Source organism: Mustelus asterias, unplaced genomic scaffold, assembly GCF_964213995.1.
Source record: "Mustelus asterias unplaced genomic scaffold, sMusAst1.hap1.1 HAP1_SCAFFOLD_248, whole genome shotgun sequence".
Classification (NCBI taxonomy): domain Eukaryota; kingdom Metazoa; phylum Chordata; class Chondrichthyes; order Carcharhiniformes; family Triakidae; genus Mustelus; species Mustelus asterias.
The window spans coordinates 373437-396796 of NW_027590217.1; the positions used below are offsets into that span (position 1 = coordinate 373437).

Below are 23360 nucleotides of genomic sequence, written 5' to 3' on the forward strand. Positions count from 1 at the left end.
TCTTCCAATCCTCTGGGACCTCACCTGCGTCCAGTGACGAGACAAAGATGAGTGTCAGAGGCCCAGCGATTTCATCTCTCGTCTCCCTGAGCAGCCTTGGATAGATTCCATCAGGCCCTGGGGATTTGTCAGTCTTTATATTCTCTAACAAACCTAACACTTCCTCCCTTGTAATGGAGATTTTCTCCAACGGTTCAACACTCCCCTCCGAGACACTCCCAGTCAACACATCCCTCTCCTTTGTGAATACCGACGCAAAGTATTCATTTCGGATCTCCCCTACTTCTTTGGGCTCCAAGCATAATTCCTCACTTTTGTCCCTGAGAGGTCCGATTTTTGTTCCGAACGTATGAATAAAATGCCTTGGGATTCTCCTTAATCCTGTCTGCCAAGGACATTTCGTAACCCCTTTTTGCCCTTCTAATTCCCCGTTTGAGTTCTTTCCTACTTTCTTTGTACTCCTCCAGAGCTCCCTCCGTTTTTAGCTGCCTGGACCTAACATACGCCTCTCTTTTCTTTTTGACCAGTCCCTCAATTTCCCTGGATATCCACGGTTCTCGAATCCTACCCTTCCTATCCTTTTTTACAGGCACATGCCTGTCCTGTAGCCCTAACAACTGTTCCTTAAAAGACTCCCACATGCCAGATGCGGATTTACCCTCAAACAGCCTCTCCCAATCAACAGCTGTCAATTTCTGCCTAATCCCACTAAAGTTAGCCTTCCCCCAATCCAACACCTTACCCTTGGGACACCACTCATCCTTTTCCATCACTATCCTAAAGCTAACAGAATTGTGGTCACTATTTGCCACATGTTCCCCTACCGAAACTTTGAAGACCTGACCGGGCTCATTCCCCAGTACTAGGTCCAGTATAGCCCCCTCTCTAGTCGGGCTATCTACATATTGTTTCAAAGAACCCTCCTGTACGCATTTTACAAATTCCTCCCCATTCAGAGTGCCAGCTCTCAGCGATTTCCAGTCTATACCAGGGAAATTGAAGTCTCCCACTACAACAACCCTGTTTTTCCTGCACCTATCCAGTATCTCCTAACTAGATGTTATTCTGGGACATGGACACTAAAGGACTGGGAATCTGACCTTATTCTGGGACATGGACACTAAAGGACAGAGATTGCGACTTATTTCCAAATTCTTATGTTCCTATTCCAGACCCTGAACACTAAAGGACTGGGAATCTGAGCTTATTCTGGGACACAAACATGAAAGGACTGGGAAACTGAGCTTATTCTGGGACATGGACACTAAAGAACAGGGAATCCGACCTTATTCTGGGATATGGACACTAATGGACAGGGAATCCGGCCTTAATCTGGGACTTGGATATGAAAGAACAGGAAATCTGACCTTATTTTGGCAGAGGGACACTTAAGGACAGGGCATCTGATGTTATTCTGGGACTTGGACACTAAAGGACTGGGAATCTGACCTTAGTCAGGGACTTGGACACTAAAGGACTGGGAATCTGACCTTAGTCAGGGACTTGGACACTAAAGGACTGGGAATCTGACCACTCGGGTGAATCGAAGCCCCCAGATCAGGTGAAGTGAAAAGCTTAAAATGCCAGTAGTTTGTTGCCATTCAACTGTGTGTGTGTTTGTAACCTAATGATTGGAATTAGAGAGTTGGAGAATAAGATGTGGGGATCAATTGGAGATAAACCCTGGCTTTATAGTGTGTGTTTGTTATCATTGAATTGAAAATTAAAGTCTGGTCACCTTGACGACAGTAACAAAGGTGCTGTAGAGGAAACTGAGAATAAACAGAATGGCAAAGGCAGCAACTGTCAGTGCGTTGTCATCTCCCTCCAAGTCTCCCATTTCTTCCTTTCCTTCCTCTCCTGTCTCATCTGGAGGTTTCTCTGAAACAAAGAAAAATCGGAGCTGTTAAAGTTCACATCAAGGTCCCCAAGATCTCAACAGTTTGACGGTAACACAGCGAAGGAGGGGACGACAGTGGAGCAGCGGGGGAGAGGGAGGCGATGGCCTCGTGGTATTATCGCCAGACTATTCAACCAGAAACTCAGCTAATATTCTGGGGACCCGGCTTCGAATCCCGCCACAGCAGATGGTGGAATTTGAATTCAATAAAAAGTATCTGGAATTAGAGTCGACCAATGATCATGAAACCATTGTCGATTGTTGTAAAAAAAACCCATCTGGTTCACCAATATCCTTTAGGGAAGGAAATCTGCCGTCCTTACCCGGTCTGGCCTACATGTGACTCCAGAGCCACAGCAATGTGGTTGATTCAACTGCCCTTGGGCAACTAGGGCTGGGCAATAAATGCTGGCCAGCCAGCGACGCCCATGTCCCACAAATCAATAAAGGAAAAGCACTGGGAGCAGTGAATCATTAGAAACTCTAATTAGAAACTTCTCGACCTGTCTCTCTCTCTGATTCTGTCTCCCTCTTTGTCTTTCTCCCTCTCACACTGTCTTCCCTCTACCCCCAGGAATTCTGTTCTCTTGTTTCACTGTCACTCTCACACTTTCTCTCTGTCATACTCTCTTTGTCTCCAAAACACCCATTGACCTGCAGGGAGCACTCTGAGATTATCCCCACAACCAGGATGAGATTCCTTTCACTTCAAGTATTTCTTTCTTTTTGATTTGCTGCTTCTATTTAATATTTCAGTTGACCCAATATTTTCTGAGGCGACATTAGATGAACTTGTGCAGTCACCAGATACGACACTGACCTTATCTGCTCAGTGACACAAATTCCTGTGAGTGGTGATGTGAGAGAATGAGGGACCAAATGGGTTCTGAAAGCCTGCAGTTCATGGATTGATGTGATGGGGTTTTGTGGATAACATTTCCACCTCTGGCTCAGAAAATTGTGGGTTTGAGTTTCACTCCAGAGACTAGAGTGCATCATTCAGGCGGGCACTCGGATGCAGGACTGAGAAAGTGCTGCAGTGTCGGAGGTGCCGCCTTTCGAATGAGATGTTAAGCGATGGCCCTCAGGCTGATGTTAATGTGTAAATGATCCACAACACGACTGGAAGAAGAGCAGGAAGTTCCCTGCAGTGTTCTGAGCCGGACAACATCCATCTTTCAACCTCAACACCCAAAACCAGATGATCCGGTCATTCTCACAGTTCTCACTGTGGGAACTTACTGAGCGCAAATTGAAATGGGTAAACCGAGAAAGACCAAAGCCAACCTAACATTAGTATGGTAGAATGATGATGGAGTTGTTTTAAAGTTTATTTATTAGTATCACAAGTAGGCTTACATTCACGCTACAATGAAGTTACTGTGAAAATCCCCTCCTCGCCACACTCTGGCGCCTGTTCGGGTTACACTGAGGGAGAATTTAGCATGGCCAATGCACCTAACCAGCGTGTGTTTTGGACTGTGGGAGGAAACCGGAGCACCCGGAGGAAACCCACGCAGACACGGGGAGAACGTGCAGACTCCGCACAGACAGTGACCCAAGCTGGGGATTGAACCCAGGTCCCTAGCGCTGCGAGGCAGCAGTGCTCACCGCTGTGCCACCGTGCCGCCCTGTTGTGGGCCATTCATCGCAACTGGTCTCCGATTAATCAGTGCACAATAAACCCAGACTTGAAGTGAGGAAATCCCAATGGGAAAATTGAAAACCTCAGGTCCAAGGACTCTGCTGGTCGCAAGCACGTTACACACCACACCTCATGTCTTAAGTTAGGGCGGCACAGGGGTTAGCACTGCTACCTCACAGCGCCGGGGACCCGGGTTCGATTCCCAGCTTGGGTCACTGTCTGCATGTTCTCCCCGTGTCTGCGTGGGTTTCCTCCGGGTGCTCCGGTTTCCTCCCACAGTCCAAAACACGCGCTGGTTAGGTGCATTGGCCATGCTAAATTCTCCCTCAGCGTACCCAAACATGCACTGGAGTGTGGCGACCAGGGGACTTTCACAATAACTTCATTGCAGTGTTAATGTCAGCCTACTTGTGACACTCATAAATAAACTTTAAGTTTGACTCATTTACTGTTTCTGAAAACGCACCAACGATGAAGACTCAAAACTGAAACCTTTTCACATCACGTTTATTGAAACTGGATCAGGACATTGACATTTTGCCACATACAATTAACCCTTTGTGGGATCTCAGACAGCTTTCACACTCGATCAAACGCAGCAGAAAAATATTGCAAAGGGAACTCAGGACCTTCAGACATTTGGAGAAAAGGACGTTCGGTGTCTGATTCAATCACCAAATAGTTTTTTTTTCTCAATTATTGAGCAAGGTCAGATTTTGTTGCCGTTTTCTGTGACCTGTCACCAGAAGAGAGATGTTCTTGTGATCACAACAATCCTCTGGCTGCGTTAACCATCCATTCACAAGGATTATATAAATGGCTGATTAAATCGCCAGATGTTATGAGCAGGATTTATAGCTCTCGGTCAGGACAAGTGACACATTGACCAGGGTGGGTTTGCTGTGAGATTTATTAATGCTCCTGAACAGGTTTGTTGTGACTGACTCATGTCCCACCACACAGGAGTAAGTGGTGCCGCTGTTCCACTCGTCCGCAGAGACTGTCAGCTGACTGCCCGAGTTCCAGCCGCTGCGGCCGTCCTCGGTCACCGGCTGGTTCACGAATCCTGATTTCAGGAGAGTGTCGTTGGCCATCCAGGCCAGGTAGATTTCTGCGGGGGAGAATCCGGTCACCAGGCACACCAGGGTCGCAGTCTGATCCGTCTCCATCTCATCCGACGAAGGGGGAAGGAGGTAGACTTGAGGCTGAGTCTTAACCTCAACTGGAAAAAGAGACAACATAGGTTAGACTGAGTCTTTCTCTCATCTTGTATTTACCCACTGACGCAAACCGGGTGAGGGAGACAGGGCGGCACGGTCGCACAGCGGGTTTCCATGCTGTAAACCTCTATGACTCTAAACAAAGAACCATACAGCACAGGAACAGGCCCTTCGGCCCTCCAAACCCGCACCGCTCCCTGGTCCAAACTAGACCATTCTTTTGTATCCCTCCATTCCCACTCCGTTCATGTGGCTATCCAGATAAGTCTTAAACGTTCCCAGTGTGTCCGCCTCCACCACCTTGCCTGGCAGCGCATTCCAGGCCGCCACCACCCTCTGCGTAAAATACATCCTTCTGATATCCATGTTAAACCTCCTCCGCCTCACCTTGAACCTATGACCCCTCGTGAACGTCACCACCAACCTGGGAAAAAGCTTCCCACCATTCACCCTATCTATGCCTTTCATAATTTTATACACCTCTATTAGGTCACCCCTCATCCTCCGTCTTTCCAGTGAGAACAACCTCATTTTACCCAATCTCTCCTCATAACTAAGCCCTTCCATACCAGGCAACATCCTGGTAAACCTCCTCTTTACTCTCTCTAAAGCCTCCACGTCTTTCCGGTAGTGTGGTGACCAGAACTGGGCGCAGTATTCCAAATGCGGCCGAACCAACGTTCTATACAACCGCAACATCAGACCCCAACTTTTAAACTCTATGCCCCGTCCTAAAAAGGCAAGCATGCCATATGCCTTATTCACTACCTTCTCCACCTGTGACGTCACCTTCAAGGATCTGTGGACTTGCACACCCAGGTCCCTCTGCGTATCTATACCCTTAATGGTTCTGCCATTTATCGTATAGCTCCCCCGTACATTAGTTCTACCAAAATGCATCACTTCGCATTTATCTGGATTGAACTCCATCTGCCATTTCTTTGCCCAAATTTCCAGCCTATCTATATCCTTCTGTAACCTCTGACAATGTTCCTCACTGTCTGCAAGTCCAGCCATTTTCGTGTCGTCCGCAAACTTGCTGATCACCCCAGTTACACCTTCTTCCAGATCGTTTATATAAATCACAAACAGCAGAGATCCCAATACAGAGCCCTGCGGAACACCACTAGTCACAGGCATCCAGCCGGAAAAAGACCCTTCCACTACCACCCTCTGTCTTCTATGACCAAGCCAGTTCTCCACCCATCTAGCCACCTCCCCCTTTATGCCATGAGATCCAACCTTTTGCACCAACCTACCATGAGGGACTTTATCAAATGCCTTACTAAAGTCCATATAGACGACATCCACAGCCCTTCCCTCGTCAACCATTCTAGTCACTTCTTCAAAAAACTCCACCAGGTTAGTGAGGCATGACCTCCCTCTCACAAAACCATGCTGACTATCGTTAATGAGTTTATTCCTTTCTAAATGCGCATACATCCTATCTCTAAGAATCCTCTCCAACAACTTCCCTACCACGGACGTCAAGCTCACCGGCCTATAATTTCCCGGGTTATCCTTCCTACCACATTAGCTATCCTCCAATCCTCTGGGACCTCACCTGTGTCCAGTGACGAGACAAAGATTTGCGTCAGAGGCCCAGCGATTTCATCTCTCGTCTCCCTGAGCAGCCTTGGATAGATTCCATCAGGCCCTGGGGATTTGTCAGTCTTTATATTCCCTCAAAGACCTAACACTTCCTCCCTTGTAATGGAGATTTTCTCTAACGGGTCAACACTCCCCTCCGAGACACTCCCAGCCAACACATCCCTCCTTTGTGAATACCGACACAAAGTATTCATTTAGGATCTCCCCTACTTCTTTGGGCTCGAAGCATAATTCCCCACTTTTGTCCCTGAGAGGTCCAATTTTTTCCCTGACAACCCTTTTGTTCCTAACGTATGAATAAAATGCCTTGGGATTCTCCTTAATCCTGTCTGCCAAGGACATTTTGTGACCCCTTTTTGCCCTTCTAATTCCTCGTTTGAATTCTTTCCTACTTTCTTTGTATTCCTCCAGAGCTCCCTCCGTTTTTAGCTGCCTGGGGCCTAACGTACGCCACTCTTTTCTTTTTGACCAGTCCCTCAATTTCCCTGGTTATCCACGGTTCTCGAATCCTACCCTTCCTATCCTTTTTTACAGGCACATGCCTATCCTGCAGCCCTAACAACTGTTCCTTAAAAGACTCCCACATGCCAGATGTGTATTACCCTCAAACTCTATGACTAATTCCATCCACACGTACCTTGGGCTTTCCTGATTGACCTCTTCCCCGGCGTGGGCAAACTCTTGTCCTCCACCGAACACAAATACTTGACCCCGCTCTCCCACTCTGCGGCAGGGACCATCAGACTGCTGAAGATCACGTCTCTGTCTCCATTTCTCTTGGGACTCTGAGTCTTCACTCCATCTACTCTCTCAATTCCATCCACCAGCCAGGTCACCCTGGCTTCCTCCAAATCACCATGCAGTATCTCACAAAGAATAGTGGCCGTCCTGTTTCTCCAGATCTCTTCGAAAGGAGGCTTCCTTAAGGTGACTGAGATCCCAGTGTCCAAACACTCACCTGGGTGAGAAATTACAATGATTATTTCATGATTCCCCAATGGGATGTGGACGTGGCTTTGCAAGGCCGGCGTTTCATGCCTGGCGTCACAGGTACAATAGTGGCTCACAGGGCTCTTTCACAGGGCACTTATGAGGCAACCACATTGGTTTATGCCTGGAGCCACATCTGAGGCAGACAGGGTCAGGGCAGTAGGCACAGCGGCGCAGTGGTTAGCACTGCTGCCTCACAGCGCCAGGGACCCAGGTTCAAATCCGGCCTCCGGTCACTGTGTGGAGTCTGCACGTTCTCCCCGTGCCTACGTGGGTTTCCTCCGGGTGCTCCGGTTTCCTCCCGCAGTCCAAAGACGTGCTGGCTAGGTGGGTTGGCCGTGCTAAATTGACCTTCGTGTTAGGGGGATCAGCAGGGTAAATATGTGGGGTTACAGGAATGGGGCCTGGGTGGGATTGTGGTCGGTATAGACTCGATGGGCCGAATGGCCTCAAAGAACAAAGAACATTACAGCACAGGAACAGGCCCTTTGGCCCTCCACGCCTGCACCGACCATGGTGCCCCGACTGAAATAAAACCCCCTACCCTTCCGGGGACCATATCCCTCCGTTCCCATCCTATTCATGTATTTGTCAAGATGCCCCTTAAAAGTCACGATCGTATCTGCTTCCACTCCCTCCCCCGGCAGTGAGTTCCAGGCACCCACCCACCCTCTGTGTAAAAACTGCCTCGTACATCTCCTTTCAACCTTGCCCCTCGCACCTTAAACCTGTGCCCCCTAGTAATTGACTCTTCCACCCTGGGGAAATAGCTTCTGACTATCCACTCTGTCCATGCCTCTCATAATCTTGTAGACTTCTATCAGGTCGCCCCTCAACCTCCGTCATTCCAGTGAGAGCAAACCAAGTTTCTCCAGCCTCTCCTCATAATTAATGCCCTCCATACCAGGCAACATCCTGGTAAATCTTTTCTGTCCCCTCTCCAAAGCCTCCACATCCTTCTGGTAGTGTGGCGACCAGAATTGAACACTATATTCCAAGTGCCTCCTTCTGTGCTGTAGGGATTCTAATCTATAATCCTTCCTGAAAGGAACATTAACAAACCGGTTGGGTTTTTAACGACAATATAACAGCTTCTGGTTTACTGATGCCAGCGTTTAATTTCCAATTTTTGCTTTCTAAAACCGAATTCAGATTCTCAAGCTGTCTTGGATTTGAACTTAGTCCTCTGGATCATTAATTGGCTGTGTCAACCTTGGCGCGTTAGCCGGGCTGCCTCCTCTACATTGCTGCATGTTCAAGCCCCATGACAGATACTTGAGTACATGAGCAAGAATGGCCAACCAGTACTGAGGGAACTCTGCACTGTTTGCAGTGCCATCTTTCAGAAAGAGACCTGAAACCAAGGCCCCTTCTCAGGCTGAAGAAACAGATCCGATTGTCAGGGTTTTGAAGAAGGGGAAAGTAGTCAATATTTAGCAGATTACCTGATCGCCATATTGCGATGTTGGCGTGTCAGCCCCGACTCTCACCAACTTTTACAGATGCACCATAGAAAGCATTCTTTCTGGTTGTATCACAGCTTGGTATGGTTCCTGCTCTGCCCAAGACCGCAAGGAATTACAAAAGGGTCGTGAATGTAGCCCAATCCATCACGTAAACCAGCCTCCCATCCATTGACTCTGTCTACACTTCCCACTGCCTCGGCAAAGCAGCCAGCATAATTAAGGACCCCATGCATCCCGGACATTCTCTTTTCCACCTTCTTCCATTGGGAAAAAGATACAAAAGTCTGAGGTCACGTACCAACTGTCTCAAGAACAGCTTCTTCTCTGCTGCTGTTGGACTTTCGAATGGACCTACCTCACATTAAGTTGATCTTTCTTTCCACCCTAGTTATGACTGTAACACTACATCCTGCACTCTCTCCTTTCCTTCTCTATGAACAGTCTGCTTTGTCTGTGCAGTGTGCAAGGAACAATACTTTTCACTGTATACCAAGACATGTGACAATAATAAATCAAATCAAATCAAATTTCTCTCGGCAAATTAGCTGACATTTTCCTTGCCTTGAAGCTGTGTCTCCACCTGATGGAAAGTACTTTACTGGTCGTGAAACACATTGGAACATCATGAGGATGTGAAAAGTACAACATTCATGCGATTGTTTCTTTCTGTGTTCAGGCCTCTGGATGACTGGCCCACGCAAACACCCACTGCATAAACACGCGGACATTGTCCGTGTTAAACTTCCTGACCCTCACAGAGTTTAAAGCTTCAGGGATAAACAGTGTTAATTTTGGAGTTGGAGCCCCAGGGTCATACCTTGGATGTTCTTCACTGTCTCGTTGCCGTTGGAGTGGGAGGGTGGGTGAGACACAGCGCAGGTGAAAGCTGAGCCTTTCCTCCACTCCACTGTACTCACAGTCAGGTAGTGCCTGACACTGAATGTCTCTGTCTGCTCCAGAGCGGTGAGCCCAGCACGAGTCTTGGAGGAGATGAGAACACCATCTTTCTCCCAGGTGACATTCACGAGGTCTGGGTAGAATCCAGTGATCAAACACTCGAGTGTGGCTGTGTTCTTACTCTTCATCTCTTCTTCTGTTGGGGGCAGCAGTCTAACTGTGGGACTTTTTGGCTTCACTGGAACAAATGGGTAAACAATGGAAGTGTTAAACTTTTCCCCCTCAAGCTTACCAAAGTCAGATGATTAATTTCTGAATGTTTGCCCACCTTTTGCTCTGCTTATCCGTTTCGACACCGGTGCAGACGAGGCAGCACCGTGGACGGAGCACACAAACTCCACCCCGCTCTCCCACTCCTCTGCACTGGTTCGAAGTTGGCTGACGATAATGTGCAGGCTCCCTTCCCCTGTGGGCGGACGAGTCAAAACTCCGTCACTTCTCCTCTTGTCGCTCACTTCCCAGAGGATCTGGATTGGGCTCGGATCAGAACAGACGACTGAGCACTCCAGGGTAGCCGTCTTGTTCATCCAAACCTCTCTGATGGAAGGATTTTGGATCAAGACAGACATTTCTGGGAATGGGAAAGGGGAAAAGTTCAGAGAAATTGAAACAAAAACAGAAAATGCTGGAGAAACTCAGCAGGTCTGACAGCATCTGTGGAGAGATGGGGCTTCCAATTCCAAACACAAAGAGACTTGGGAGTCCTTGTTCAAGATTCTCTTGAGGTTAACGTGCAGGTTCAGTCAACAGTTAGGAAGGCAAATGCAATGTTAGCATTCATGTCGAGAGGGCTAGAATACAAGGGCAGGGATGGACTGCTGAGTCTGTATAAGAGTCTGGTCAGGCCCGATTTGGAGTATTGTGAGCAGTTTTGGGCCCCGTATCTAAGGAAGGATGTGCTGGCCTTGGAAAGGGTCCAGAGGAGCTTCATAAGAATGATCCCTGGAATGAAGAGCTTGTCGTATGAGGAACGGTTGAGGACTCTGGGTCTGTACTCGTTGGAGTTTAGAAGGATGAGGGGAGGGATCTTAGTAAAACTTACAGGATACTGCGAGGCCTGGATAGAGTGGACGTGGAGAGGATGTTTCCACTAGTAGGAAAAACTAGAACCAGAGGGCACAACCTCAGGCTAAAGGGACGATCCTTTAAAACAGAGATGAGGAGGAATTTCTTCAGCCAGAGAGTGGTGAATCTGTGGAACTCTTTGCCGCAGAAGGCTGTGGAGGCCGGGTCATTGAGACAGCGATAGATAGGGTCTTCATTAATAAGGGATCAGGGGGTTATGGGGAAAAGGCAGGAGAGTGGGGATGAGAAAAATATCAGCCATGATTGAATGGCGGAGAAGACTCAATGGGCCGAGTGGCCTCATTCTGCTCCTATGTCTTGTGGTCTTCCCCAACTTGGTTTCCTGTGAAGATTGAGTTTCTGTCATTGACTGATATTAGTCTCCAGGATTGCAGGAGTGAAGGGAACTGTTTCCGTTTCTGCAACCCAGAATTTAATCTAAAACTGCGCAGATAGCGCAGGGCACCAGTTAAATCCTTGTGTCCTGAATCACCGATTTGCCACAGGGCCAACACCATTGGAGGAGCCAATCACACCATTCTACTGGATCAACGAGGCCCAACCCACCAGATCCCAACCTTACCGTCTCTCTGGGTGACAAACGTGCTTCTAATTCTTGACAGACTTTGAGAGACAATGGTCAGGCGCTGGGGTCAGGTTCCTATTCAATCTGACCTGGAGCATTTCACAAGAAAATGACCATTTAGATTAGAAACATAGAAGATAGGAGCAGGAGGAGGCCATTCAGCCCTTCAAGCCTGCTCCGCCATTCATCACCATCATAGCTGACTGTCCAACTCAACAGCCTAATTCTGCTTTCTCCCCAGAATCTTCGATCCTGTTCACCCCAAGTGCTACATCCAGCCGCCTCTTGAATACATTCAATGTTTTGGCATCAACTACTTCCTGTGGGAATGAATTCCACAGGCTCACCACTCTCTGGGTGAAGAAATGTCTCCTCACCTCCTTCCTGAATGGTCTACCCCGAATACTCAGACTGTGAGCCCTGGTTCTGGACACTCCCACCATCGGGAACATCCTCCCTGCATCTACTGTCTAGTCCTGTTAGAATTTTACAAGTCTCTATGAGATCCCCCCCCCCCCGTCATTCTTCTGAACTCCAGCGAAAACAATCCTAATCTAGTCAATCTCTCCTCGTACGTCAGTCCCGCCATCCCCGGGATCAGCCTGGTAACCCTTCGCTGCACTCCCTCGAGAGCAAGAACATCCTTCCACAGAAAAGGAGACCAAAACTGCACACAATACTCTAGGTGTGGCCTCACCAAGGCTCTGTATAATTGCAATAGCACATCCCTGCTCCTGTACTCGAAACCTCTCGCAATGAAGGCCAACATACCATTTGCCTTCTTTACCCCCTGCTGCACCTGCATGCTTACCTTCAGCGACTGGTGCACAAGGACACCCAGGTCCCTCTGCACACTCCCCTCTCCCAATTTACAGCCATTCGGGTAGTAATCTGCCTCCTTGTTTTTGCTTCCCAAGTGAATATCCTCACACTTATCCAAATTACACTGCATCTGCCACTGATTAGCCCACTCAGCCAACCTGTCCAGATCATGCTGAAGGATCTCTGCATCCTCCTCACAGTTCAGGAGTGTGTTGGGTGGGGGGGGGGGAACCCAAACTATCGCTGTTGCTTGTTGCATTGTTGACACTTTCATTCTGACAGACACCATGGGCTGGATCTGAACCTCCTGGATGGTTCTTAATAACATCCAGCAGCCAATTCCATTCACAGTCAATGCTTTATTGAACAAATTTGAGGGCGACAGTTAAATTGGAGCTTGTCGCCATTTTTGAGGGTCACATTGAGGTTAGTCTTGTAAACAATATTCGGCATACACCCAGCACAAGTGCGAACATCATTTCCACCTGGAGTTGGAAGAGTTGCAGATTAAGCCTTACACATTTTCACTCCCCCTCCCGTGTGCCGGGAAAGTGGGAGAACCACACGGCCCCGGAACTCAGCTCAGTCCTGCCTTTTCAGGATCCGAAAGGGTCCGGATCATGTTGATGTTGAAAAGCCGACTCACCTTGTCCAGAACGGTCAGAGGAAATTGACCTGAGCTTCGAGGGGGGAGGGGGGTGCGGTCAGAGAGTCATACAGCGCAGAAAAGGCCTTTCAGCCCATCGAGTCTGCACCAACAATAATCACCAGTAAACATGCGCTAATCCCATTTTCCAGCACTTCTCCATATCCTTGAACGTTATGGGGAGGAATTCACCCCTCCCGCCCACCAAGGGAATCATAGCGAGGTGTGGGGGGGGGGGGGGGGGCGGTGCGCGGGGTTGACCACGCAAAGGTCTATTGACTCAGGTGGGGGGTCTCCGGTTTGGGGCGGGCGTGGCTGGAAAATCCCACCCATGATGTTTCAAATGCCCATCCAAATATCTTTAAAAGGTTGTAAGGTTTCCAGCCTCCACTACCTTCCCAGGCAGCGCATTCCAGATTCCCACCAACTCCTGCGTGATTTTCTTTTCTCAAATCCCCTCTGAATCTCCTACCCCTCACTCTAAAACTCTGCTCCCTCCTGATTGAGGGATGAGGGGTTTGTCGTACGAAGAGAGATCGAGCAGTTTAGGCCGATACTCTCTGGAATGTCGAAGAATGAGGGAAGATCACAATGAGGTGTACAAGATGATAAAAGGTATGGATGAAGTAGACGTGGAGAGGACGCTTCCTCGTGTGGGACATTCTGGGACGAAAGGTCAGAGTCTTAGGATAAGGGGCAGCAAATTTAAAACAGAGTTGAGGAGAACTGACTTCTCCCAAAGGATTGTGAATCTGTGGAATTCGCTACCCCAAAGTGCAGTGGATGCTGGGACAGTGAGTAAATTTAAGGAGGCGTTAGACTGATTTTTAATTGGTAATGGGTTGAAGGGATACGGGGAGAATGCAGGAATGATTGACTCCTCAACCCAGAGGAACAGCTACTCCCTACTCACCCTATCCAAAGCCCTCATAATCTTATCCACCTCAATCATGTCCCCCTCAGCCTTCTCTGCCCTAAAGAAAGTGATCCAAGCTTATCCAGTCTCTCCTTATAGTTCAAATACTCCATTCCCAGGCAGCATCCTGGTGAACCTCCTCTGCACCCCCTCCAGTGCGATCAATCCTTCCTATAGTGAGGTGGCCAGAACTGCACACAGTCCTCCAGCTGTGGCCTCACCAACGCTCTGTACGGCTCCAACATGACCTCCTTGCTCTTCTACTCTACCACGTCTGATAAAAGCAAGTGGTGGGGGGGGGGAGTTCTATCGAAAAGGAAAATGTGGGGAATGAATCGATGAGCAGTCAGTTGGGTGATTTCTGGAGCAGGCTCAGGAGATGGTGAGGCCAATCCCGGCAATTCCTTCAAACGCAAAACTGGAAAGGTTTCTTGGATGACGCAGCGTTTGGGAGGCAGTAGAAAAGGAAACGCTGGGAGCTGATTTGAACTGTGGATGGGATTCGATGTGTTGGGTATCAGATGGGATGTTATCAGGTGAACCACTTCACACCCAGCCCCATTTTCATTTCGAGTCACAGAGAGTCCCATTGGATAAGGCTGGGAAACAGACAGTGACCCAATTCCAGCAGTTTCCCTCTGCTTCCTGCATTCCCTTCAAATTACTCCCCTTCAGTGTCAGTTAAATGTCAAAACACCAAACACTAAACATTTCACCTCTCACTGCAGGGTTGTTACTGGGGACAGTGATTCTGAATTGAGGGAGAGTCTTTGCCCATGAAGTGAACACAAGTCTGAATTACTGACGGGATATTCCTTTCCTCTCTCAGACACCACTTACCCTCTCGGTATCTCAAGCTGATCCCGCGGTTGAAGTTCGAAGGTGTGTGGGTCACTTGACAAACGTAGACATCTCCTCTCTTCCAATCCGCCACAGGGACTGTCAGGTAAGAGACCGTTTTGAATGTATCGCCGGGTCTCTGTTTGGAAGGTAATAAAACATCGACTTGGACTTGTCCGGCTTTAGTCCAGGAAACCTGTACGCTGTTGGGATAGAATCCGGATATCACACATCCCAGGACGGCAGTAGTTTGGTTGTAGACAGTCTCCAGGGATGGAACCAGTGGGATGATCTTGGGGGCTGTGGAATATTGCAATATTACAGATTACACGATTATTTTGGCCAGAGACAAGAACAAAGAACAAAGAAAATTACAGCACAGGAACAGGCCCTTCGGCCCTCCAAGCCTGCACCGACCATGCTGCCCGTCTGAGCTAAAACCCCCTACCCTTCCTGGGACCGTATCCCTCTATTCCCATCCTATTCATGTATTTGTCCAGACGCCCCTTAAAACTCACTCTCGTATTTACTTCCACTACCTCCCCCAGCAGTGAGTTCCAAGCACCCCCAACACCCCCCCCCCCCCGCCCCCCCTCCCCGCCCCGGCCATCCTCTGTGTAAAAGTCTTGCCTCATACATCTCCTTTAAACCTTGCCCCTCGCACCTTAAACCTGTGCCCCCTAGTAATTGACTCTTCCACCCTGGGAAAAAGCTTCTGACTATCCACTCTGTCCATGCCCCTCCTAATCTTGTAGACTTCGCCTTGTAGACAAGACACATTCAATTCCCTCAACATCGAAAGGAACCATCCCAAAAACAGCCCCTTCCAATGATGATGTTGACTTTCCCGTGAGCATGTTGACATGATGAGAAGAACCGTGACTGTTAAAGGATGCTGGGATTGGGTGAGCTGGCAGTATACCTGGGGTCTGCCAAGTGGATACCGAGCAAAGCAAATGGAAGTTGGGGTGTAAATCAGTCCTGATCTTCACTGATGATGAAGCAGACTGAAGGAGCTGACTGGCCTCTACCTATTCATGTATTTTTTTTATTCCTTCATGGGCCATGTGCGCCCTGGCTGGCAGCATTTACTGCCCATCCAGAGGGCAATTGAGAGTCAACCACATTGCTGTGGCTCTGGACTCACGTGTAGGCCAGACTCGGTAAGGACGACAGATTTCCTTCCCTAAAGGCCATGAGTGAACCAGATGGGGTTTTTCCAACAATCGACAATGGTTTCATGGTCATCAGTCAATTCTTAATTCCAGATTTTTTTTATTGAATTCAAATTCCACCAGCTGCCATGGCAGGATTTGAACCCGGGTCCCCAAAACATTAGCTGTGTTTCTGGATCAATCATCTAGCCATAATAGCACCAGGCCATCGCCTCCCAGGACAGTGTAGATTGTACATGGGCTGTGGAAGGAGATTAATTGGGTGGTAATCCCAGGACAGTGTAGATTGTACATGGGCTGTGGAAGGAGATTAATTGGGTGGTAATCCCAGGACAGTGTAGATTGTACATGGGCTGTGGAAGGAGATTAATTGGGTGGTAATCCCAGGACAGTGTAGATTGTACATGGGCTGTGGAAGGAGATTAATTGGGTGGTAATCCCAGGACAGTGTAGATTGTACATGGGCTGTGGAAGGAGATTAATTGGGTGGTAATCCCAGGACAGTGTAGATTGTACATGGGCTGTGGAAGGAGATTAATTGGGTGGTAATCCCAGGACAGTGTAGATTGTACATGGGCTGTGGAAGGAGATTAATTGGGTGGTAATCCCAGGACAGTGTAGATTGTACATGGGCTGTGGAAGGAGATTAATTGGGTGGTAATCCCAGGACAGCGTAGATTGTACATGGGTGACGATAGTGATAATACCACTAGGCCATCGTCTCCCCTGTATCCATGCACAGGGGGAGATGGAGAGAAGCTATTTCCATTGGCAGGAGGATTGGTCGTGACAGATGTAAGGTAATTTATCGAATAAACCCAGGTAGGCATGAGGAGGCTGTTCTTTCTCAACACAGCTCCTCTGTTTGCATCTGGACTGCACTGCCTGAAAGGAAGCATCTTCAAGAAATAAGGTTGAAATTTTCAAAAGGGGATTGGGTAATTTCTTGGAAGGTGGAAAATTTCCTGGGATATGTGGAATGAGGAGGGGAGTGGGACTAAATTGCGATCTCAGATAATGCTGGATTGGTATGGTGGATTGAATGGCCTTCCTCTGTCCTGTATGATTTTAAGACTCAGGATCTTACAGCGAGTTGGGGCAGAGGGCTGGGGAGGCTCTAAAATTGGACTGGAGTTAAAACACAGTGCGGGCATTATGGCATCATTCACCTGTTGTACTCCAACCCCAATATCCAGCTTCACTGGCTTCCATAGAACTGAATATTGAGCACGTGATATCTCAGGCGTCTACATTGTTTCCCGGCCATTGTCCAATTTGGTCTGGTTTCTCACTGAGCTTTGTTTAGTCACCAGCAGCACTGCTAGCAGACAGAGGTGGAGTAAATGGTCCCACAAGTTCATAAGATATAGGAGTAGAATTAGGCCATTCGGCCCATTGAGTCCGCTCCGCCATTCGATCGTGACTGATACGCTCCTCATCCCCATTTTCCTGCCTTCTCCGCATAACCCTTCAACCCATTACCAATTAAAAATCAGTCTAACTCCTCCTTAAATTGACTCACTGCCCCAGCATCCACCGCACTCTGGGATAGCGAATTCCACAGACTCACAACCCTTTGGGAGAAGCCGTTTCTCCTCCAACTCTGTTTTAAATCAGCTGCCCCTTATCCTAAGACGATGACCTCTTGTCCTAGAATGCCCCACAAGAGGAAGCATCCGCTCCACATCTACTTTATCCATGCCCTTTATCATCTTGTAGACCTCAATTTGATCTCCCCTCATTCTTCTAAATTCCAGAGAGTAGAGGCCTAAACTGTTCGATCTCTCTTCACACGACAAACCCCTCATCTCTGGAATCAATCAAGTGAACCTCCTAAATGGATAAATGGACATAAGAATCCATTTGGATTGTGCTTTGTTGTGTTAGCAGTAGCACAGTTGGCGGACAGGGATCGAGTATAAGAATTCATTCAGGTTCTATTTGTGACAACCTCCTACATTGGTTGCCAAAGGTTCCTATTCTAATGTCATCTCCTGATAGCAGTTTGGTTCTCAATGGTAAATACTAAGTACTAACGTTTAGGTTGAGGTTTTTGGATCTGAGCTGCCACCATTGCGTTGGGGTCGTAGCCCGCCTTGCAGTGGTAGGCCCGATTGGTATTCCAATCCGACGCAGAGACTTTGAGCACACTGCTCATCGTATATTTCATGTTTTGCCCCAAGGTCGCCGGATACTTTATGATTCCAGTATTGATGTTTCCGCTGCTACTGGACCATGTCTGACTGATGCTCTCAGGCTGAAAGTCCTTGACCAGACAGAGCAGGCTGATTTCATCTTGGTTGGAGCTTGTCTCACAGAAAGGGCTGGAGATGTAAACTGATGGTGTGACCTGGACATCTGAAAAGTAAATAGATGTACACAGATAAGCTCAGTAAACAAATAAGACCATAAGATATAGGAGCAGAATTAGGCCACTCGGCCCATTGAGTCTGTTCCGCCATTCATCCCCATTCTCCTGCCTTTTCCCCATCACCCCCAATCCCCTTATTAATCAAGAACCTATCTATCTGCCTTAAAGACACTCAATGACCCGGCCTCCACAGCCTTCTGTGGCAAAGAGTTCCACAGATTCACCACTCTCTGACTGAAGAAATTCCTCTTCATCTCTGTTTTAAAGGATCGTCCCTTTAGCCTGAGGTTGTGCCCTCTGGTTCTAGTTTTTCCTACTAGTGGAAACATCCTCTCCACGCCCACTCTATCCAGGCCTCGCAGTATCCTGTAAGTTTCAATAAGATCCCCCCTCATCCTTCTAAACTCCAACGAGTACAGACCCAGAGTCCTCAACCGTTCCTCATACGACAAGCTCTTCATTCCAGGGATCATTCTTGTGAACCTCCTCTGGACCCTTTCCAAGGCCGGCACATCCTTCCTTAGATACGGGGCCCAAAACTGCTCATAATACTCCAAATGGGGTCTGACCAGAGCCTTATACAGACTCAGAAGTACATCCCTGCTCTTGTATTCTCACCCTCTCAACATGAACGTTAACATTGCATTTGCCTTCCTAACTGCCGACTGAACCTGCACGTGAACCTGAAGAGAATCTTGAACAAGGACTCCCAAGTCCCTTTGTGTTTCTGATTTCCGAAGCATGTTTCCACTGAGAAAATAGTCTGTGCCTCCATTCCTCCTTCCATTACAATGCGTACAAGCATATAAATTTGGAGCAAGAGAGGTCACTTGGTGCTTCGAGCCCACTCTGCCATTCAATACAATCATGGCTCATCTAATTTTAAACTCAACCCCACATCCCAGCCTACCCCCAATAACCAGTGCCCCGTATAACTGAACCATTACCTCTCTAACTTCATGTTCAATTCCCCCCTGCACAACAAACAATCAAATTCTGTTGCTTTCCTAATTACTCACTGTCCCTTCAGACTAACATCTTGTGATCAACACACTAGGACACCGGATTGTTCTGTGTCTCACAGCTCTGCAATCTCTCACCATTAAAGTAAAATGGCTGAACTTTCCGACCACTCGTGCTGGTGGGATCGTCCAGTCCTGCTGACGTCACACCCCTCACCGCGGGTTTCACAGCAGTGAGTGCTTCATTCAACTGGAAACCCCGTTGGCAGTGGCGGCACCAGAAGGTCCCACCGTCAGCCAATGGCAGGCTACCTCCGCGAAATGCAAGGTGGGTTGTGTGGAAAATCCTGTCCCGTGTTTCTTTTTCATTCTTCCTGCCAAGAAGGATATTTTCACATTTTCCCACATTCTACTCTCTTTGCCATATCTTTGCCCACTCACTTAACATCTTTATCCTTTTGTAGCCTCCTTATGTCCTCTTTAGCTATGACTGTAACACTACACTCTGTACTCTCTCATTTCCTTCTCTATGAATAGTATGCTTTGTCTGTATAGTGCACAAGAAACAATATTTTTCACTGTATGTTAATACAGATGACAAGAATAAATCAAATCAAATCAAAAAATCTTTGGATCATTGACAAATTTAGCCATCATTCCTTCAATCCCTCCACCAAAGTCATTAAGATGAAGTAGAAAAGGTCGAGAGCTTCAAGTTTTTAGGTGTCCAGATCACCAACAACCTGTCCTGGTCCCCCCATGCCGACACTATAGTTAAGAAAGCCCCACCAACGCCTCTACTTTCTCAGAAGACTAAGGAAATTTGGCGTGTTAGCTCCGACTCTCACCATCTTTTACAGATGCACCATAGAAAGCATTCTTCCTGGTTGTATCACAGCTCGGTATGGGGCTCCTGCTCTGCCCAAGACCGCAAGGAACTACAAAAGGTCATGAATGTAGCCCAATCCATCACGCAAACCAACCTCCCACCACTGACTCTGTCTACACTTCCCGCTGCCTCGGGGAAAAGCAGCCGGCATAATTAAGGACCCCCCCCACACCCCGGACATTCTCTCTTCCAGCTTCTTCCATCGGGAAGAAGATACAAAAGTCTGAGGTCACGCACCAACCGACTCAAGAACAGCTTCTTCCCTGCTGCTGTCAAGACTTCTGAATGGACCAACCTCGCACTAAGTTGATCTTGCGTGATGGATTGGGCTACATTCATGACCTTTTGTAGTTCCTTGCAGTCTTGGGCAGAGCAGGAGCCCCAGACCAAACTGTGATACAACCAGAAAGAATGCTTTCTATGGTGCATCTGTAAAAGTTGGTGAGAGTCGTAGCTGACATGCCAAATTTCCTTAGTCTTCTGAGAAAGTAGAGGTGTTTGTGTGGTTTCTTAACTATAGTGTCGGCATGGGGGGGACCAGGACAGGTTGTTGGTGATCTGGACACCTAAAAATTTGAAGCTCTCGACCCTTTCTGCTTCGTTCTACTTCATCTGCCATCTACTTAATTTCCATTATTAATTCCCCAGAATCACTTTCTATCGGACCAATGTTCATTTTGTTCACTCATTTCTTTTTTTATTCATCTCTTGAAATGCTTATTATCTGTTTTTCTATTTCCAGCTTGCTTTCGCTCTTTCTCTATTTTTCCTCTCATTAATCTGGTCGCCATTCTTTGCTGGTTTGTACATTGTGTCCAATCTTCTGACCAGCAATGTTTGAACTGCAATAAATAACATTTAAAACCACTCTGACACCAACAATTAAATCATGAGACAATTGTATGAAATATTTGAACTCAGATTAGAACAAAATCCTAACCCAACCTGCAAATATCCGAAAATCCAAAATCACCAAACCTGCCCCAACATAATGTCCTGAAAACTATAATCTGAATCAAGCAGAACACACTAAACAGATCCGGGAATCGTTATTCGATTCTGAGAATCGATTCTGTGGAGTTAAATCTGAACCTTTGAGAGTAAATCCAGTTATCAGATTTCAGCTCCAATTACTGGGTATGTTCTTGTCTCTACAGAAATCCAGCTCTCTCAGAGAGAATCATTTCATTGTTCGAAATATCTCACTGATTTCAGGTAAATCACACATTACAACTGAACAATCAAATTCACTAATAACACAAATTAAAGAAAATAAATGTTGGATAAGAAAGGAATTGAGAAGTTTGTCTTACCTGAAGTCACTTTCACCAGGGTTCCGCTCCCCCAGTAGTCAAGAGATCACAGTGCTTCACCCCAGGTCATAAACCACAGGTATAAGATCCAGCCCAAAATAAAATGACCCAGACAAGCAGCCAGAAGCTTTATTAACTCCTCAGTCTGTATCCGTGTGTGCCCCACACACCAGGTATCAAACTCGGGGTCTGTGGTAAACCACTGTTAGCTTATTCCCTATATATGTGACATGCCTGGACACATCCCTGCTGGCCCTACCCGAGACTCCTCCCCCCCCTCGTCCAGGTATAAAGGCGACTGCTCCCCACCCCCCTGCCTCAGTCTGGACCAGTTCATCGGCATGGGTGCGCTCCAAGTCTTTTGCTAATAAAAGCCTATTTGTTCTTGCGTACAAACTAGTCTTTGCTTGATTGCTGGTGCATCAGGGTCTTTCTGGACTTTACAGGAAGATGAGATGATCCACAAGGAGTTTTCATTGCTCAGCATCCTCTCGCTGTTACTCACTGAGGTTTCCTCCTTTCCAATAATATCTCCAAAGGAAGTTGTTCACACACCCAGATTATTGAATCAGGATCTGATTTATATCCACGGGCCATGAGATAAAGGTCGGTAATATCGCCCGAAAGCTCCAGTTTAAATAGCTCTCCTGTGGCAGGTTTTTGAATGGAGGATTCCCCCATCTCTCTCACTGTGTCACCCCAGTATCCCTGGCCTCTCGCACAGTAATACATGGCGGTGTCGTCCACTCTCAGATTGGTGATTTCTATGTAAGAGATGGTGCTGCCATTGGACGGGGTAAATCGACCTTCAATTCCAGGCGCGAAATACTTGCTACTTTCTGAACGATAGTACAGTAACCACTCCAGCCCTTTCCCAGTGACCTGTTTCACCCAGTGTATGCCATACTGACTGAGGCTGAACCCACTGACTGCACAGGACAGTTTGACTGACTCCCCCGGCTTTTTCACAACAGACTCGGGCTGGGTCAGCACGATATCAGACCGGACACCTGTTAATAAAAGAGAGAAAGAAGAGAGTTGACTTTAGTAAACCCCGTTGGATAAACAGATGAATAAAAACGTTGGATAAAAAGAATCCCTGAGTAATCAGACTGTGTGGGGACAAAGTCCCGGCACCTCTCACCTGTCAGACAGAACAGAAGGACACAGAGATAAGGAGCAGTCCCCATTGTCCTGTGTATTCAGACACAGACACTCCAGAAACCGGCTGCTTCACAGCCACTTTGTTTGGAGCTGGAGTCAGTGCTGTTTAAATAGGGAAGTGGAGTGAGTGAGGGTCGCACAGCTCAAACTGCAGCTCCACCCACTGAAACCAGAAGCTTCCTGTCCCCGCCTCCAGCAGAGATTTCAATCCTCAACAAGTTATTTACTGATCCAACAGGCGGCAGATCAGCAGCAATAATAAGTTTCAAGATCCAGTCACACTTTCTACTATCTATTTCAAAGTTAAACAGTTTGAATAGATCCGATAACCTGTGAGACTGCACCTATATATATCTACCTGAGATAGGGACTGAGAGACAGTCAGTGTACAGATATCTCCCTGACAAAGAGGGGACTAAGAGACACCAGTCACTGTACAGATATCTCCCTGAGAGAGAGAGAGGGGGAGCTGAGAGACACCAGTCAGTGTACAGAGATCTCCCAGAGAGAGAGGGGGGACTGAGAGACACCAGTCAGTGTACAGATAACTCCCTGAGAGAGAGTGGGGCTGAGAGACACCAGTCAGTGTACAGATATTCTCCCTGAAAGAGAGAGAGGGGACTGAGAGACACCAGTCACTGTACAGATATCTCCCTGAGAGAGAGGGGACTGAGAGACACCTGCTAGTGTACAGATATCTCCCTGAGAGAGAGGAACTGAGAGACACCAGTCAGTGTACAGATATCTCCCTGAGAGAGTAAGGGAACTGAGAGACACCTGCTAGTGTACAGATAACTCCCTGAGAGAGAGGAGACTGAGAGA

The 23360-nt window shown here is 47.7% G+C and overlaps 1 protein-coding gene across 1 annotated transcript; it reads right to left on the reverse strand.

Moving 5' to 3' along the window:
* Nucleotides 1–4043: 4043 nt before the first annotated feature.
* On the reverse strand, nt 4044–22620 carry LOC144485926 (immunoglobulin gamma-1 heavy chain-like). The gene is given in 9 exon segments (XM_078203998.1): nt 4044–4767; nt 7014–7334; nt 9650–9967; nt 10058–10360; nt 14665–14964; nt 17877–18197; nt 21375–21428; nt 22073–22384; nt 22519–22620. Coding segments are annotated over 9 exon segments (2358 nt in total). The 5' UTR covers nt 22565–22620; the 3' UTR covers nt 4044–4384.
* Between the last annotated feature and the right edge of the window lie 740 nt (nt 22621–23360).